The sequence below is a fragment of the Salmo trutta genome, chromosome 30 (genome assembly GCF_901001165.1).
Source record: "Salmo trutta chromosome 30, fSalTru1.1, whole genome shotgun sequence".
In the NCBI taxonomy this organism is placed as follows: Eukaryota; Metazoa; Chordata; class Actinopteri; order Salmoniformes; family Salmonidae; genus Salmo; species Salmo trutta.
In genome coordinates this window covers 44,057,429-44,076,182 of record NC_042986.1, presented here as the reverse complement: position 1 = coordinate 44,076,182, position 18,754 = coordinate 44,057,429, and the positions used below count along the sequence as shown (strand labels likewise).

Genomic DNA, 18,754 nt, shown 5'->3' with positions numbered 1-18,754 from the left:
GAGGGGAGAGGGTAGGAGGGTTACTGAGGGGAGAGGGTAGGAGAGTTACTGAGGGGAGAGGGTAGGAGAGTTACTGAGGGTAGGAGAGTTACTGAGGGGAGGAGAGTTACTGAGGGGAGGAGAGTTACTGAGGGGAGGAGAGTTACTGAGGGGAGAGGGTAGGAGGGTTACTGAGGGGAGAGGGTAGGAGAGTTACTGAGGGGAGAGGGTAGGAGGGTTACTGAGGGGAGAGGGTAGGAGAGTTACTGAGGGGAGGAGAGTTACTGAGGGGAGAGGGTAGGAGGGTTACTGAGGGGAGAGGGTAGGAGGGTTACTGAGGGGAGGAGAGTTACTGAGGGGAGAGGGTAGGAGGGTTACTGAGGGGAGGAGAGTTACTGAGGGGAGGAGAGTTACTGAGGGGTGGAGAGTTACTGAGGGGAGAGGGTAACAGAGTTGTTGGTTACAGGGACCAACCCGTTTATAATCTCCCCACAACCATGTCCCAACATCTGATTCCAGCTCGTTGTTTGGCACCCTATTCCATATAGGGAACAGGGTACACTATATAGGGAACACTATATAGGGAACAGGGTACACTATATAGGGAACAGGGTACACTATATAGGGAACACTATATAGGGAACAGGGTACACTATATAGGGAACAGGGTACACTATATAGGGAACAGGGTACACTATATAGGGAACAGGGTGCCATTTTGAACCAGGGATCCATTTTGAACCAGGGATCCATTTTGAACCAGGGATCCAATAACCGTTCCTCTACAAGTGATTGATCAAAAGCCATCCTCCCTCCTTACTCTCCCCCCTCAGTGATTCAGCCCCCCCAGTGTGTGTGTGTGTGTGTTCAGCGGATGGTGTATCGGACGTAGGGAACCTCCACATCTTCGTCATTCAGGTCGTTGCAGCACAGCTCAAACACCAGGGCTTTAACATGCTTCCCCAGCTTCTTCTTAGAAACCTTGGTCACAATCTCTGTCATCCTGGAGAGGAGGGGAGGAGAGATGATTAGATTAGTGGAGGGGAGAGAGGGGTCAGTCCTAGACGGCGCGACGGGCCAGTCCTAGACGGCGCGACGGGCCAGTCCTAGACGGCGCGACGGGCCAGTCCTAGACGGCGCGACGGGCCAGTCCTAGACGGCGCGGGGCCAGCCCTAGACGGCGCGGGGCCAGCCCTAGACGGCGCGACGGGCCAGTCCTAGACGGCGCGACGGGCCAGTCCTAGACGGCGCGGGGCCAGTCCTAGACGGGGCGGGGTCAGCTCTAGACGGCGCGACGGGCCAGTCCTAGACGGCGCGACGGGCCAGTCCTAGACGGCGCGGGGCCAGTCCTAGACGGGGCGGGGTCAGCTCTAGACGGCGCGACGGGCCAGTCCTAGACGGCGCGGGGCCAGTCCTAGACGGCGCGAGGGGCCAGTCCTAGACGGCGCGACGGGCCAGTCCTAGACGGCGCGACGGGCCAGTCCTAGACGGCGCGACGGGCCAGTCCTAGACGGCGCGACGGGCCAGTCCTAGACGGCGCGACGGGCCAGTCCTAGACGGCGCGACGGGCCAGTCCTAGACGGCGCGACGGGCCAGTCCTAGACGGCGCGACGGGCCAGTCCTAGACGGCGCGACGGGCCAGTCCTAGACGGCGCGACGGGCCAGTCCTAGACGGCGCGACGGGCCAGTCCCTAGACGGCGCGACGGGCCAGTCCTAGACGGCGCGACGGGCCAGTCCTAGACGGCGCGACGGGCCAGTCCTAGACGGCGCGACGGGCCAGTCCTAGACGGCGCGACGGGCCAGCCCTAGACGGCGCGACGGGCCAGCCCTAGACGGCGCGACGGGCCAGCCCTAGACGGCGCGACGGGCCAGCCCTAGACGGCGCGACGGGCCAGTCCTAGACGGCGGCGGGGCACAGCTCCTAGACGGGGACGGGCCAGCTCTAGACGGCGCGACGGCCAGCTCCTAGGACGGCGCGACGGGGCCAGTCCTAGACGGGCGGCGGGGCCAGCTCCTAGACGGGCGGAGGGCAGCTCTAGACGGCGCGACGGGGCCCAGTCCTAGACGGCCGTCGAGCGGGCCAGCCCTAGACGGCGCGACGGGCCAGCCCTAGACGGCGCGACGGGCCAGCCCTAGACGGCGCGACGGGCCAGTCCTAGACGGCGCGGGGCCAGTCCTAGACGGGGCGGGGCCAGCTCTAGACGGCGCGACGGGCCAGCTCTAGACGGCGCGACGGGCCAGTCCTAGACGGCGCGGGGCCAGTCCTAGACGGGGCGGGGTCAGCTCTAGACGGCGCGACGGGCCAGTCCTAGACGGCGCGGGGCCAGTCCTAGACGGCGCGAGGGGCCAGTCCTAGACGGCGCGAGGGGCCAGTCCTAGACGGCGCGACGGGCCAGTCCTAGACGGCGCGACGGGCCAGTCCTAGACGGCGCGACGGGCCAGTCCTAGACGGCGCGACGGGCCAGTCCTAGACGGCGCGACGGGCCAGTCCTAGACGGCGCGGGGCCAGTCCTAGACGGCGCGGGGCCAGTCCTAGACGGCGCGGGGCCAGTCCTAGACGGCGCGGGGCCAGTCCTAGACGGCGCGGGGCCAGTCCTAGACGGCGCGGGGCCAGCCCTAGACGGCGCGGGGCCAGCCCTAGACGGCGCGGGGTCAGCTCTAGACGGCGCGGGGCCAGTCCTAGACGGCGCGGGGCCAGTCCTAGACGGCGCGGGGCCAGTCCTAGACGGCGCGGGGCCAGTCCTAGACGGCGCGACGGGCCAGTCCTAGACGGCGCGACGGGCCAGTCCTAGACGGCGCGACGGGCCAGTCCTAGACGGCGCGACGGGCCAGTCCTAGACGGCGCGACGGGCCAGTCCTAGACGGCGCGACGGGCCAGTCCTAGACGGCGCGGGGCCAGTCCTAGACGGCGCGGGGCCAGTCCTAGACGGCGCGGGGCCAGTCCTAGACGGCGCGGGGCCAGTCCTAGACGGGGCGGGGTCAGCTCTAGACGGCGCGGGGCCAGTCCTGGACGGCGCGGGGCCAGTCCTGGACGGCGCGACGGGCCAGTCCTGGACGGCGCGGGGCCAGTCCTAGACGGGGCGGGGTCAGCTCTAGACGGCGCGACGGGCCAGTCCTAGACGGCGCGACGGGCCAGTCCTAGACGGCGCGACGGGCCAGTCCTAGACGGCGCGGGGCCAGTCCTAGACGGCGCGGGGCCAGCTCTAGACGGCGCGGGGCCAGTCCTGGACGGCGCGACGGGCCAGTCCTAGACGGGGCGGGGTCAGCTCTAGACGGCGCGACGGGCCAGTCCTAGACGGCGCGACGGGCCAGTCCTAGACGGCGCGACGGGCCAGTCCTAGACGGCGCGACGGGCCAGTCCTAGACGGCGCGACGGGCCAGTCCTAGACGGCGCGACGGGCCAGTCCTAGACGGCGCGACGGGCCAGTCCTAGACGGCGCGGGGCCAGTCCTAGACGGCGCGGGGCCAGTCCTAGACGGCGCGGGGCCAGTCCTAGACGGCGCGACGGGCCAGTCCTAGACGGCGCGACGGGCCAGTCCTAGACGGCGCGACGGGCCAGTCCTAGACGGCGCGACGGGCCAGTCCTGGACGGCGCGACGGGCCAGTCCTAGACGGCGCGACGGGCCAGTCCTAGACGGCGCGACGGGCCAGTCCTAGACAGCGCGGGGCCAGTCCTAGACGGGGCGGGGTCAGCTCTAGACGGCGCGACGGGCCAGTCCTAGACGGCGCGACGGGCCAGTCCTAGACGGCGCGGGGCCAGTCCTAGACGGCGCGACGGGCCAGTCCTAGACGGCGCGACGGGCCAGTCCTAGACGGCGCGACGGGCCAGTCCTAGACGGCGCGACGGGCCAGTCCTAAACGGCGCGGGGCCAGTCCTAGACGGCGCGGGGCCAGTCCTAGACGGCGCGGGGCCAGTCCTAGACGGCGCGGGGCCAGTCCTAGACGGCGCGGGGCCAGTCCTAGACGGCGCGGGGCCAGTCCTAGACGGCGCGGGGTCAGCTCTAGACGGCGCGACGGGCCAGTCCTAGACGGCGCGACGGGCCAGTCCTAGACGGCGCGACGGGCCAGTCCTAGACGGCGCGACGGGCCAGTCCTAGACGGCGCGACGGGCCAGTCCTAGACGGCGCGGGGCCAGTCCTGGACGGCGCGGGGCCAGTCCTGGACGGCGCGGGGCCAGTCCTGGACGGCGCGGGGCCAGTCCTGGACGGCGCGGGGCCAGTCCTGGACGGCGCGACGGGCCAGTCCTAGACGGCGCGACGGGCCAGTCCTAGACGGCGCGGGGCCAGTCCTAGACGGGGCGGGGTCAGCTCTAGACGGCGCGACGGGCCAGTATTAGACGGCGCGACGGGCCAGTCCTAGACGGCGCGGGGCCAGTCCTAGACGGCGCGACGGGCCAGTCCTAGACGGCGCGACGGGCCAGTCCTAGACGGCGCGACGGGCCAGTCCTAGACGGCGCGACGGGCCAGTCCTAGACGGCGCGACGGGCCAGTCCTAGACGGCGCGACGGGCCAGTCCTAGACGGCGCGGGGCCAGTCCTAGACGGCGCGGGGTCAGCTCTAGACGGCGCGGGGTCAGCTCTAGACGGCGCGGGGTCAGCTCTAGACGGCGCGGGGTCAGCTCTAGACGGCGCGGGGTCAGCTCTAGACGGCGCGGGGCCAGTCCTAGACGGCGCGGGGCCAGTCCTAGACGGCGCGACGGGCCAGTCCTAGACGGCGCGGGGCCAGTCCTAGACGGGGCGGGGTCAGCTCTAGACGGCGCGACGGGCCAGTCCTAAACGGCGCGGGGCCAGTCCTAGACGGCGCGGGGCCAGTCCTAGACGGCGCGGGGCCAGTCCTAGACGGCGCGGGGGCCAGTCCTAGACGGCGCGGGGCCAGTCCTAGACGGCGCGGGGCCAGTCCTAGACGGCGCGGGGCCAGTCCTAGACGGCGCGGGGCCAGTCCTAGACGGCGCGGGGTCAGCTCTAGACGGCGCGACGGGCCAGTCCTAGACGGCGCGACGGGCCAGTCCTAGACGGCGCGACGGGCCAGTCCTAGACGGCGCGGGGCCAGTCCTAGACGGCGCGGGGCCAGTCCTAGACGGGGCGGGGTCAGCTCTAGACGGCGCGGGGCCAGTCCTGGACGGCGCGGGGCCAGTCCTGGACGGCGCGGGGCCAGTCCTGGACGGCGCGACGGGCCAGTCCTAGACGGCGCGGGGCCAGTCCTAGACGGGGCGGGGTCAGCTCTAGACGGCGCGACGGGCCAGTCCTAGACGGCGCGACGGGCCAGTCCTAGACGGCGCGACGGGCCAGTCCTAGACGGCGCGACGGGCCAGTCCTAGACGGCGCGACGGGCCAGTCCTAGACGGCGCGACGGGCCAGTCCTAGACGGCGCGACGGGCCAGTCCTAGACGGCGCGGGGTCAGCTCTAGACGGCGCGGGGTCAGCTCTAGACGGCGCGGGGTCAGCTCTAGACGGCGCGGGGTCAGCTCTAGACGGGGCGGGGCCAGTCCTAGACGGCGCGGGGTCAGCTCTAGACGGGGCGGGGTCAGCTCTAGACGGGGCGGGGTCAGCTCTAGACGGGGCGGGGTCAGCTCTAGACGGCCTGACAGCACGGCCTTAGGAATGACTCACGGTAGCACCAGCCTCTCCTTGAGTTTGGCTGCAGGCATGAAGAAGGAGTAGAGCATGGAGACGCCCTGAGACAGCATGGTGATCTCCAACTGATGCTCATTCTACAGGGGAAGGAAGGAAAGAAAACGTTAAAACAAAACAATGAACGCCAGCATACACAGAAACTCAGCATGAGGGGCAGGCGTACCTTGAAATAGTCCAGGAACTGTCTGAGGGTCATCTCCTCTCCACTGGCCTGCAGACCCTTCACCTCAAAACGATCCCACAGAGACCAGTCAGTCTCATAGTACTATGGAGGCAGAGATGGAGGCAGCAGGAGAGAAAGAGACGGATGGGGAGAGAGAGGGAGGGAGAGAGAAAGAGACGGATGGAGAGAGAGGGAGGGAGAGAGAGAAAGAGACGGATGGGGAGAGAGAGAGAGAGAGACGGATGGGGAGAGAGAGGGAGGGAGAGAGAGAAAGAGACGGATGGGGAGAGAGAGGGAGGGAGAGAGAGAAAGAGACGGATGGGGAGAGAGAGGGAGGGAGAGAGAGAAAGAGACGGATGGGGAGAGAGAGGGAGGGAGAGAGAGAAAGAGACGGATGGGGAGAGAGAGAGAGAGAGAGACGGATGGGGAGAGGGAGGGAGAGAGAGAAGAGACGGATGGGGAGAGAGAGGGGAGGGAGAGAGAGAAAGAGACGGATGGGGAGAGAGAGAGAGAGAGACGGATGGGGAGAGAGAGGGAGGGAGAGAGAGAAAGAGACGGATGGGGAGAGAGAGGGAGGGAGAGAGAAAGAGACGGATGGGGAGAGAGAGGGAGGGAGAGAGAGAGACGGAAGGGAGAGAGGGGGAGGGAGAGAAAGAGGGATGGGGAGAGAGGGGGAGGCAGCAGGAGAGAAAGAGACGGATGGGGAGAGAGAGGGAGGGAGAGAGAGAGACGGAAGGGAGAGAGGGGGAGGGAGAGAAAGAGGGATGGGGAGAGAGAGGGAGGCAGAGAGAGAAAGACGGATGGGGAGAGAGAGGGTGAGGCAGCAGGAGAGAAAGAGACGGATGGGGAGAGAGTGAGGGAGGCAGCAGGAGAGAAAGAGACGGATGGGGAGAGAAAAGTGTGGGGACAGAAGAATCTGTCAGAGGTACAGACAAACACTAAATGAACAGCCCTGCCTAATACAAATACCTAGTTATGAAATGGCCCCTTGATACTGCTCTGTGTTCTGATCCTAGACCAGGGGTCCCCAATTACATTCAGCCACGGGGCCTTTTCTCTGTGAGTGCATAGTCAGGGGCCAGAACATACTGAACAAAAATTATAAACATAACATGCTACAATTTCAAAAAGGTTTTAACTGAGTTACAGTTCATATAAGGAAACCAGGTCAATTGAAATAAATTCATAAGACCCTAATCTATGGATTTCACATGATGCATTTATATTTCTGTTCAGCGTAGTTCTAAATCATTTGTACCCTGCAATTGACCACAAAGCTTGATTACGTCAGGATACCATCACATATGTCTGTATTTATAAGTGGGAATTAAATCATTTTTAGGGGCCAAATAAATACATAAAAAAATAAAAAATAACGGGAGCCCTGTCCTAGACAGTCACACGCATAAACACAGACCCTCCCTGCCAACTCCAATCCTACCTTGTGGCTGGGAGCAGCGATGGGTTCTGAGAAGCCAAAGAACGGGAGCGCCAGGTTCATGAAGCCGTTCTTAAACGACTCGACTTTCTTGTGTCCCTGAACGATCTTGATGAGCTCCAGACAGACCAGACCTACGACCGCTGCTGTGGTGGTCGCGATCGCAGGAATTATCTTCCCAGCTATCAGCTTACTCTGGAAAGAGAGAGAGACAGAGTCACAGAGAGCGAGCGAGACAGAGAGCGTCACAGAGAGCGAGCGAGACAGAGAGCGTCACAGAGAGCGAGCGAGACAGAGAGCGTCACAGAGAGCGAGCGAGACAGCGAGCGTCACAGAGAGCGAGCGAGACAGCGAGCGTCAGAGAGCGAGCGAGACAGCGAGCGTCACAGAGAGCGAGCGAGACAGAGAGCGTCACAGAGAGCGAGCGCGACAGAGAGCGAGCGAGCGAGCGAGCGTCACAGAGAGCGAGCGAGACAGCGAGCGTCACAGAGAGCGAGCGCGACAGAGAGCGAGCGAGCGAGCGAGCGTCACAGAGAGCGAGCGAGACAGAGAGCGTCACAGAGAGCGAGCGAGACAGAGAGCGTCACAGAGAGCGAGCGAGACAGAGAGCGTCACAGAGAGCGAGCGAGACAGAGAGCGTCACAGAGAGCGAGCGAGACAGAGAGCGTCACAGAGAGCGAGCGTCACAGAGAGCGAGCGAGCGAGAGAGCGTCACAGAGAGCGAGCGAGCGAGCGTCACAGAGAGCGAGCGAGCGAGCGTCACAGAGAGCGAGCGAGCGAGCGTCACAGAGAGCGAGCGAGAGAGCGTCACAGAGAGCGAGCGAGCGTCAGAGAGCGAGCGTCAGAGAGCGAGCGAGCGACACAGAGAGCGAGCGAGCGTCACAGAGAGCGAGCGAGCGTCACAGAGAGCGAGCGAGACAGCGAGCGTCACAAAGAGCGAGCGAGACAGCGAGCGTCACAAAGAGCGAGCGAGACAGCGAGCGTCACAAAGAGCGAGCGAGACAGCGAGCGAGACAGCGAGCGAGACAGCGAGCGAGACAGCGAGCGAGACAGCGAGCGAGACAGCGAGCGAGACAGCGAGCGAGACAGCGAGCGAGACAGAGAGCGAGACAGAGAGCGAGACAGAGAGCGAGACAGAGAGCGAGACAGAGAGCGAGACAGAGAGCGAGACAGAGAGCGAGACAGAGCGAGACAGAGAGCGAGACAGAGAGCGTCAGAGAGCGTCAGAGACAGCGTCACAGAGAGCGAGACAGCGTCACAGAGAGCGAGACAGCGTCACAGAGAGCGAGACAGCGTCACAGAGAGCGAGACAGCGTCACAGAGAGCGAGACAGCGTCACAGAGAGCGAGACAGCGTCACAGAGAGCGAGAACAGCGTCACAGAGAGCGAGACAGCGTCACAGAGAGCGAGACAGCGTCACAGAGAGCGAGACAGCGTCACAGAGAGCGAGACAGCGTCACAGAGAGCGAGACAGCGTCACAGAGAGCGAGACAGCGTCACAGAGAGCGAGACAGCGTCACAGAGAGCGAGACAGCGTCACAGAGAGCGAGACAGCGTCACAGAGAGCGAGACAGCGAATGAGCCAGAGAGCGCCGTGTGTGAGAGGGAGTGTGTGTACGTACACACCTTGTGTCTGTCTGCAGGGGGAATGTTGTAGTTTTCTGCTCTCAGGTTGGAAGCAGCCACAATGAAGTCCATGTGGAAGTTAGAGTCATCATCCTGGAACACAGAGAGAACACAGAGTCATCATCCTAGAACACAGAGTGAGAGGAGGGGGGTAGAGTAAAAAGAGAGAGGGGGTAGAGTGAAGAGAGAGGGGGTGTAGAGTAGAGAGAGAGGGGGGTAGAGTAGAGAGAGATGAGAGTAAAGGGAGAGTTCTCCACCTTTTCAAAGTCGATGGCAGTAAGTTTAAAGTGAGAAGAAGCTTCCGGTCCAGGGAGCAGAGTCTTCAGTTCCTCCAGCCTGTTGTCATCTACGCACACAGGCACACACGCGCCAAAGACCCAGACACACACACACCAAAGACCCAGACACACCAAAGACCCAGACACACACAGACACACCAAAGACCCAGACACACACACACACACACACACACCAAAGACCCAGACACACACACACACCAAAGACCCAGACACACACACACACCAAAGACCCAGACACACACACACACACCAAAGACCCAGACACACACACACACACCAAAGACCCAGACACACACACACCAAAGACCCAGACACACACACACACACACCAAAGACCCAGACACACACACACACACCAAAGACCCAGACACACACACACACACCAAAGACCCAGACACACACACACACCAAAGACCCAGACACACACACACACACACACACCAAAGACCCAGACACACACACCAAAGACCCAGACACACACACACACACCAAAGACCCAGACACACACACACACCAAAGACCCAGACACACACACACCAAAGACCCAGACACACACACACCAGAGAGAGACACACACATCCGAAGGTTAGTCCGACAGTGTCCATTGGTTGACAGACAGGGAAACAGGCCAATGAGACAGGGGCATGTTGTAAAATCCTCTCACGTGGCCGCTGGCGAGAGGTGGGACCTGTCTTGATAGGTTTTTCTGATGAAACACAAACATACTCTAATCATAACTGGGATTCTTCCCTATCAGTAGTCATTTAATACAACACTACACAAGTCCAGAACAAACATGGCTTCTTCCATCCAGTCTTTGGAAGGCTTTCATTCTGTGGCAAAAGCATAAATAACAGATGTCACATATCTAGAAACTTTCTTAGTTCTACACGCTCCTGAAGACTGCAGCGACGGCTGGCTTAGTTCTACACGCTCCTGCAGACTGCAGCATCGGCTGGCTTAATTCTACATGCTCCTGCAGACTGCAGCGATGGCTGGCTTAGTTCTACAAGCTCCTGCAGACTCTACTGCGATGGCTGGCTTAGTTCTACACGCTCCTGCAGACTGCAGCGACGACTGGCTTAGTTCTACATGCGCTTGCAGACTCTGCTGCAATGGCTGGCTTAGTTCTACACGCTCCTGCAGACTGCAGCGACGGCTGGCTTAGTTCTACACGCTCCTGCAGACTGCAGCGACGGCTGGCTTAGTTCTACATGCTCCTGCAGACTGCAGCATCGGCTGGCTTAGTTCTACATGCTCCTGCAGACTGCAGCGATGGCTGGCTTAGTTCTACATGCTCCTGCAGACTGCAGCGATGGCTGGCTTAGTTCTACACGCTCCTGCAGACTCTACTGCGATGGCTGGCTTAGTTCTACACGCTCCTGCAGACTCTGCTGCAATGGTTTATACTCATTGGCTTCCGACGTCACTACAGGGAATGACCACTGTAAATGCAACTAGAAGTGTTGACTATAGACATCAGTAGACGTACAGACGGCCCATATACAGACGGCCCATATACAGACGGCCCATATACAGACGGCCCATACACAGACGGCCCATACACAGACGGCCCATAAGCTCCTCCTCCTCACCGACGTTGGCGTTGGCGCTCTGCATCTCCTGGTCGGAGACGTGGATCTTGACCCCTGACCTGGGGACGAAGGTGGGCACCGATAGGCTGTCCAGGATCTGAGCCACGCCGACACGGTCGGTGGAGCCCTGCATGCCGTACGACTGGGCAAACAAGTTGGCTCCTGACATCACATAGTCCATGTGGAGGTCCTAGAGAGAGAGACTGTTAGAGGACGTATGGGGGAGAGAAGGGGCTAGGGTAGAGGGGTAAGGTAATAGATAGGGAGGACAGGGGGGCTAGGGTAGAGGGGTAAGGTAATAGGGAGGACAGGGGGGCTAGGGTAGAGGGGTAAGGTAATAGGGAGGACAGGGGGGCTAGGGTAGAGGGGTAAGGTAATAGATAGGGAGGACAGGGGGGCTAGGGTAGAGGGGTAAGGTAATAGATAGGGAGGACAGGGGGGGCTAGGGTAGAGGGGTAAGGTAATAGATAGGGAGGACAGGGGGGCTAGGGTAGAGGGGTAATAGATAGGGAAGACAGGGGGGGCTAGGGTAGAGGGGTAATAGATAGGGAGGACAGGGGGGGGCTAGGGTAGAGGGGTAAGGTAATAGGGAGGACAGGGGGGGCTAGGGTAGAGGGGTAAGGTAATAGGGAGGACAGGGGGGGGCTAGGGTAGAGGGGTAATAGATAGGGAGGACAGGGGGGGCTAGGGTAGAGGGGTAATAGATAGGGAGGACAGGGGGGGCTAGGGTAGAGGGGTAATAGATAGGGAGGACAGGGGGGCTAGGGTAGAGGGGTAATAGATAGGGAGGACAGGGGGGGCTAGGGTAGAGGGGTAAGGTAATAGATAGGGAGGACAGGGGGGGGCTAGGGTAGAGGGGTAAGGTAATAGGGAGGACAGGGGGGGGCTAGGGTAGAGGGGTAAGGTAATAGATAGGGAGGACAGGGGGGCTAGGGTAGAGGGGTAAGGTAATAGATAGGGAGGACAGGGGGGCTAGGGTAGAGGGGTAATAGATAGGGAGGACAGGGGGGGCTAGGGTAGAGGGGTAAGGTAATAGATAGGGAGGACAGGGGGGGCTAGGGTAGAGGGGTAAGGTAATAGATAGGGAGGACAGGGGGGGCTAGGGTAGAGGGGTAAGGTAATAGATAGGGAGGACAGGGGGGGCTAGGGTAGAGGGGTAATAGATAGGGAGGACAGGGGGGCTAGGGTAGAGGGGTAAGGTAATAGATAGGGAGGACAGGGGGGGCTAGGGTAGAGGGGTAATAGATAGGGAGGACAGGGGGGGGCTAGGGTAGAGGGGTAATAGATAGGGAGGACAGGGGGGCTAGGGTAGAGGGGTAAGGTAATAGATAGGGAGGACAGGGGGGGCTAGGGTAGAGGGGTAAGGTAATAGATAGGGAGGACAGGGGGGGCTAGGGTAGAGGGGTAAGGTAATAGATAGGGAGGACAGGGGGGCTAGGGTAGAGGGGTAAGGTAATAGATAGGGAGGACAGGGGGGGCTAGGGTAGAGGGGTAAGGTAATAGATAGGGAGGACAGGGGGGCTAGGGTAGAGGGGTAAGGTAATAGATAGGGAGGACAGGGGGGGCTAGGGTAGAGGGGTAAGGTAATAGATAGGGAGGACAGGGGGAGAGAAAGGACTCACATTGCTAGTGCTGAACTCCAGAGGGTGAGGACATCTCTTTGGACCGGACCAGAAGGGGGCGCCAGAGCTGGTCAGCTGAGAAAGGAGAGAGAGAAAGTGGGGGAGAGAGAAAGTGGGGGAGAGAGAAAGTGGGGGAGAGAGAAATAGGGGGAGAGAGAAAGTGGGGGAGAGAGAAAGTGGGGGAGAGAGAAATAGGGGGAGAGAGAAAGAGGGGGAGAGATGATACTAGTGTAACATGTTAATAACTGTATGACTGTACCACCAGTTTGTGTATAAACAATGAGAGCACAAAACATTAAGAACACCTTCCTAACAGTGAGTTTTTGACCTCAGAACAGCATCAATTCGTCGCTGTGCTTCCCAGTCGTGTCAAGTGGTGGACCATTCTTGATACACACGGGAAACTGTTGAGTGTGAAAAGAACTGCAACGCTGCTGGGTTTAACACAAACTGGTGCTCCTGGCACCTACTACCATACCCCGTTCAAAGGCACTTTAGTCTTTTGTCTTACCCATTCACCCTCTAAATGACACACATACACAAATCCATGTTTCAGTTGACTCAAGGCTTAAACATCCTTCTTTAACCTGTCTTCTCCCCTTCATCTACACTGATTGAAGTGGATTTAACAATTGATATCAATAAGCGATTATAGCTTTCACTTGGTCAGTCTGTCATGGAAAGAGCGGGTGTTCCTAATGTTCTGTATACTCGGTGTGTGTGTGTGTGTGTGTAACAGTGTTCCATATACCTGTTCTGGGGGGAAGTTGTGCAGTAGCTGATGGATGTTGTTGCTGTACTGGCACTGCCAGTGGTGACGAGCCCAGGTGACACAGTCGGCCCAGCTGTGAGGACAGTCGATCACCAAACTCTTATAGACGGCCTCCAACACCTCTAGAGGCTGGGCCCCAGGCAGCTTCAGGGTCCTCTCCAGGAACTTAGCATCTCTGGATCATAAAAACATTAATATAACTAACAGCGCCAGCTAGGAGCCTTCTACACAGAACAGCGCCAGCTAGGAGCCTTCTACACAGAACAGCGCCAGCTAGGAGCCTTCTACACAGAACAGCGCCAGCTAGGAGCCTTCTACACAGAACAGCGCCAGCTAGGAGCCTTCTACACAGAACAGCGCCAGCTAGGAGCCTTCTACACAGAACAGCGCCAGCTAGGAGCCTTCTACACAGAACAGCGCCAGCTAGGAGCCTTCTACACAGAACAGCGCCAGCTAGGAGCCTTCTACACAGAACAGCGCCAGCTAGGAGCCTTCTACACAGAACAGCGCCAGCTAGGAGCCTTCTACACAGAACAGCGCCAGCTAGGAGCCTTCTACACAGAACAGCGCCAGCTAGGAGCCTTCTACACAGAACAGCGCCAGCTAGGAGCCTTCTACACAGAACAGCGCCAGCTAGGAGCCTTCTACACAGAACAGCGCCAGCTAGGAGCCTTCTACATAGAACAGCGCCAGCTAGGAGCCTTCTACATAGAACAGCGCCAGCTAGGAGCCTTCTACATAGAACAGCGCCAGCTAGGAGCCTTCTACACAGAACAGCGCCAGCTAGGAGCCTTCTACACAGAACAGCGCCAGCTAGGAGCCTTCTACACAGAACAGCGCCAGCTAGGAGCCTTCTACACAGAACAGCGCCAGCTAGGAGCCTTCTACACAGAACAGCGCCAGCTAGGAGCCTTCTACACAGAACAGCGCCAGCTAGGAGCCTTCTACATAGAACAGCGCCAGCTAGGAGCCTTCTACACAGAACAGCGCCAGCTAGGAGCCTTCTACACAGAACAGCGCCAGCTAGGAGCCTTCTACACAGAACAGCGCCAGCTAGGAGCCTTCTACACAGAACAGCGCCAGCTAGGAGCCTTCTACATAGAACAGCGCCAGTGGCTTGCAAAAGTATTCACCCCCTTGTCATTTCTATCTATTTTGTTGCCTTACAACCTGGAATTAAAATTGATTTTTGGGGGGGGTTTGTATCATTTCATTTACACAACATACCTACCACTTTGAAGATGCAAAATATTTTTTCTTGTGAAACAAACAAGAAATAAGACAAAAAAAAACAGAAAACTTGAGCATGCATAACTATTCACCCCCCCCAAAGTCAATACTTTGTAGAGCCACATTTTGCAGCAATTACAGCTGCAAGTCTCTTGGGGTATGTCTCTATAAGCTTGGCACATCTAGCCACTGGGATTTTTGCCCATTCTTCAAGGCAAAACTGCTCCAGCTCCTTCAAGTTGGATGGGTTCCGCTGGTGTACAGCAATCTTTAAGTCATACCACAGATTCTCAATTGGATTGAGGTCTGGGCTTTGACTAGGCCATTCCAAGACATTTAACTGTTTCCCCTTAAACCACTCAAGTGTTGCTATAGCAGTATGCTTAGGGTGATTGTCCTGCTGGAAGGTGAACCTCCGTCCCAGTCTCAAATCTCTGGAAGACAAACAAGTTTTCCCTCAAGAATTTCCCTGTATTTAGCGCCATCCATCATTCCTTCAATTCTGACCAGTTTCCCAGTCCCTGCAGATGAAAAACATGCTGCCACCACCATGCTTCACTGTGGGGATGGTGTTCTCGGGGTGATGAGAGATGTTGGGTTTGTGCCAGACAGTGTTTTCCTTGACTGCCAAAAAGCTTAATTTTTGTCTTATCTGACCAGAGTACCTTGTTTCATATGTTTGAGGAGTCTCTGTGGTGGTTAATTTCTTTACTATCAAAACGAGAGAAACTTATCACACAAGTAAGAGTTATACTTAAACTAAATCTTTATTCACTTATTAATAAGGGAGCAGGTCAATACAACGTACACATATAAAGTCAATCGATTGAGTGCTCTACGATAACAACGGCTGGCCGACGAATCACAATCAGATGATTCGTTGAGAGCCCCGAGACATATTTACAAAGGTATTTTATAGCCAAGATACACACCTTTCAACCTACATGACGAACAACAGATGTATAGAACGGGTTACAAGATTAGATACTTATAATAATTCACAGAAGACAGTATATCTGCTGCGTCAACAGTTATCTTTCATTGTAGGGTCGACCAGGGTCTGGCCCTGGGGTCATCTCTCCCCTGGTACCATATAGAACAAAAACATTAACTCATGCTCTGGAATGCGGTCTCTTTAGGTTTTATCACCCGAAAGACATAAATCACCTGTCAGCGTTAAATCTCCCAGAGGCCCATCCTCAGTAGAACACACATAGATGAGCGTTCTAACGACCCCTTAATTGTGTTGCGTAAAACAGCCATTTGATGCAATAAAAGCATTATAACATAATCTTGGAATTTTCCACCGTATCTCCCACATGCCTTTTTGCGAGCACCAAACATGTTTGCTTTTTCTTTCTTTAAGCAATGGCTTTTTTCATGGCCACTCTTCCGTAAAACCCAGCTCTGTGGAGTGTACGGCTTAAAGTGGTCCTATGGACAGATACTCCAATCTCCGCTGTGAAGCTTCTTCAGGGTTATCTTTGGTCTCTGATTAATTCCCTCCTTGCCTGGTCCGTGAGTTTTGGTGGGCGGCCCTCTCTTGGCAGGTTTGTTGTGGTGCCATATTCTTTCCATTTTTTAATAATGGATTTAATGGTGCTCTGTGGGATGTTTAAAGTTTCTAATATTTTTTATAACCCAACCCTGAGCTGTACTTCTCCACAACTTTGTCCCTGACCTGTTTGGAGAGCTCCTTGGTCTTCATAGTGCTGCTTGTTTAGTGATGTTGCAGACTCTGGGGCCTTTCAGAACAGATATATATATATATACTGAGATCATGTGACACTTAGATAAAGTCCACCTGTGTGTAAAGTAACTAACTATGTGAATTCTGAAGGTAATTGGTTGCACCAGATCTTATTTAGGGGCTTCATAGCAAAGGGGGTGAATACATATGCAGACACCACTTTTCCATTTAAAAATATATATATATATATATACATTTGATGAAACAAGTTATTTTTTTCATTTCACTTCACCAATTTGGACTATTTTGTGTTTGTCCATTACATGAAATCCAAATAAAAATCCATTTAAATTACAGGTTGTAATGCAACACAATAGGAAAAACACCAAGGGGGATGAATACTATTGTAAGAGCACCAGCCAGGAGCCTTCAGACAGAGAAAGCCGTTAAACTCGGGGCTATAGACTTACGTGAGGTACTGCATGGCATTCTCTGATGGCTGTTTAAACAGACCCTCAAACTCATCACGGGCCCACTGGAGAGGAGGAGACAGAGTTACCAACACATCACACACTGCATGGAGAGGACGGCAGTCACACAGGTGTGTGTGTGTGTGTGTTACCTGCAGAGAGAGTGTGTGTGTGTGTGTTACCTGCAGAGAGTGAGTGTGTGTGTGTTACCTGCAGAGAGTGAGTGTGTGTGTGTTACCTGCAGAGAGTGTGTGTGTGTGTGTGTGTGTGTGTGTGTGTTACCTGCAGAGAGTGTGTGTGTTACCTGCAGAGAGTGTGTGTGTTACCTGCAGAGTGTGTGTGTGTGTGTGTTACCTGCAGAGTGTGTGTGTGTGTGTGTTACCTGCAGAGTGTGTGTGTGTGTGTGTTACCTGCAGAGTGTGTGTGTGTGTGTGTGTTACCTGCAGAGTGTGTGTGTGTGTGTGTGTTACCTGCAGAGTGTGTGTGTGTGTGTGTGTTACCTGCAGAGTGTGTGTGTGTGTGTGTTACCTGCAGAGTGTGTGTGTGTGTGTGTGTTACCTGCAGAGTGTGTGTGTGTGTGTGTGTTACCTGCAGTGTGTGTGTGTGTGTGTGTTACCTGCAGTGTGTGTGTGTGTGTGTGTGTTACCTGCAGTGTGTGTGTGTGTGTGTTACCTGCAGTGTGTGTGTGTGTGTTACCTGCAGTGTGTGTGTGTGTGTGTGTGTGTGTGTGTTACCTGCAGTGTGTGTGTGTGTGTGTGTGTGTGTTACCTGCAGTGTGTGTTCGATGGCGTTGGGGAAGTTCTTCAGTGTGCAGATGGGGATGGACTTCTCCGGGGGGTCCTGGGAGGAGCTGTATGACTCTGTCAGGAAGGGGATGACCACCTGAACGTTTCCCTTGGTGCCCAGAGTACCGGACTCTAACAGGGGCTTCCTGTAGTAGACACACCGCCGGTCCATATACATACCTACAGGAGAGGAGAGACAAGGAATATGACCATATACATACCTACAGGAGAGGGACATTCACAAAGCATAATTGTTCCCAATATTCCTCAGCCCTAATCAATCTAATTGAACTGTCCTGACACCTCTTCCTCAGCCCTAATCAATCTAATTGAACTGGGCCAGCCCCCTGGACACCTCTTCCTCAGCCCTAAAACAATCTAATTGAACTGGGCCAGCCCCCTGGACACCTCTTCCTCAGCCCTAACCAATCTAATTTAACTGGCCTGACACCTCTTCCTCAGCCCTAAACAACAAATCACCTTCTGTTTATGTGTTCAAGCAGGATGCAGTCTGTTGAAACTAAGACTAAAATTCTGCGGGTATAAACGGTAACCAGTAGCCGTTGATAACTGCAGCGGCCACACCGCCTGCAGCCGTTGATAACTGCAGCGGCCGCACCGCCTGCAGCCGTTGATAACGGCAGCGGCCGCACCGCCTGCAGCCGTTGATAACTGCAGCGACTATACCGCCTGTAGTCGTTGACAATGATAACGATAGATAACGATAGATAACGGTTGCACACAAGGCAGAGTAACGTTTAAAGTGCGTCTTACGTGCGTCGACGTTGTCCAGAGCGTTGGCGACTCCGTGAAGGCTCTCGAAGAAGTCGTCGTCGTAAACTCGCTCGGTTTCGGGCCCGACGCGGTTCTGGTGTCCCGTGATCCGGATGGACGGGTTCATCTGCTTCACCGCCGCCGCCGCCGTCTCACTCTTCATCTTGGTCACGTCCCACGGCCTGAATATAAACCAAAACAGTACTTTATTTAATAAAGCTCCTTTGAAACCTACAAAACTTCACACAAGAACAATGAAATACAAGCAAACAAGAAGCAATAACAGCTCAATTACGTCCCAAATGGGACGTAGACTTTTGGGGGCGACAGCGTAGAGCATTGGACTAATAACCGAAAGGTTGCTAGATCGAATCCCCCGAGCTGACAAGGTACAAAATCTGTCGTTCTGCCCCTGAACAAGGCAGTTAACCCCACTGTTCCCTGGTAGGCCGTCATTGTAAATAAGAATTAGTTCTTAACTGACCTGCCTAGTTAAATAAAAGGTAAAATAAAAAATAAAAATGATATTCCATGTAGTGTACTACATCTGAACAGATCCTATGTGCACTGATCAACAGTAATGCAGTACGTAGGAAAGTGGGTGCCATTTCAGACACAGTAAGATCACAGGTTAAAGGCTAAAGTGTTGTTTGTGTTGCACGATTTAAACCCTCCATG

General features: G+C 56.7%; 1 protein-coding gene across 3 annotated transcripts in view; it reads right to left on the bottom strand.

Annotated features, from left to right (window-relative positions):
* Positions 1 to 392: 392 nt before the first annotated feature.
* LOC115168738 (ubiquitin-like modifier-activating enzyme 1) overlaps positions 393 to 18,754 on the bottom strand; it is a 58,813-nt gene continuing 40,451 nt past the window's right edge. For 2 of the 3 annotated variants that reach the window (XM_029724279.1, XM_029724278.1), the window contains exons 13-25: positions 18,077 to 18,258; positions 17,286 to 17,482; positions 16,518 to 16,582; positions 13,107 to 13,302; positions 12,356 to 12,430; positions 10,734 to 10,923; positions 9,803 to 9,844; positions 9,097 to 9,185; positions 8,840 to 8,932; positions 7,217 to 7,408; positions 5,776 to 5,877; positions 5,589 to 5,689; positions 393 to 982 (exon numbers count right to left, since the gene is read on the bottom strand). In XM_029724279.1, the coding sequence (XP_029580139.1) occupies positions 847 to 982; positions 5,589 to 5,689; positions 5,776 to 5,877; positions 7,217 to 7,408; positions 8,840 to 8,932; positions 9,097 to 9,185; positions 9,803 to 9,844; positions 10,734 to 10,923; positions 12,356 to 12,430; positions 13,107 to 13,302; positions 16,518 to 16,582; positions 17,286 to 17,482; positions 18,077 to 18,258 (1,660 nt within the window). In that variant the 3' untranslated portion in view covers positions 393 to 846. The remainder of the gene's footprint in view (positions 983 to 5,588; positions 5,690 to 5,775; positions 5,878 to 7,216; positions 7,409 to 8,839; positions 8,933 to 9,096; positions 9,186 to 9,802; positions 9,845 to 10,733; positions 10,924 to 12,355; positions 12,431 to 13,106; positions 13,303 to 16,517; positions 16,583 to 17,285; positions 17,483 to 18,076; positions 18,259 to 18,754) is intronic. The other variant, XM_029724280.1, reaches the window with a different exon arrangement.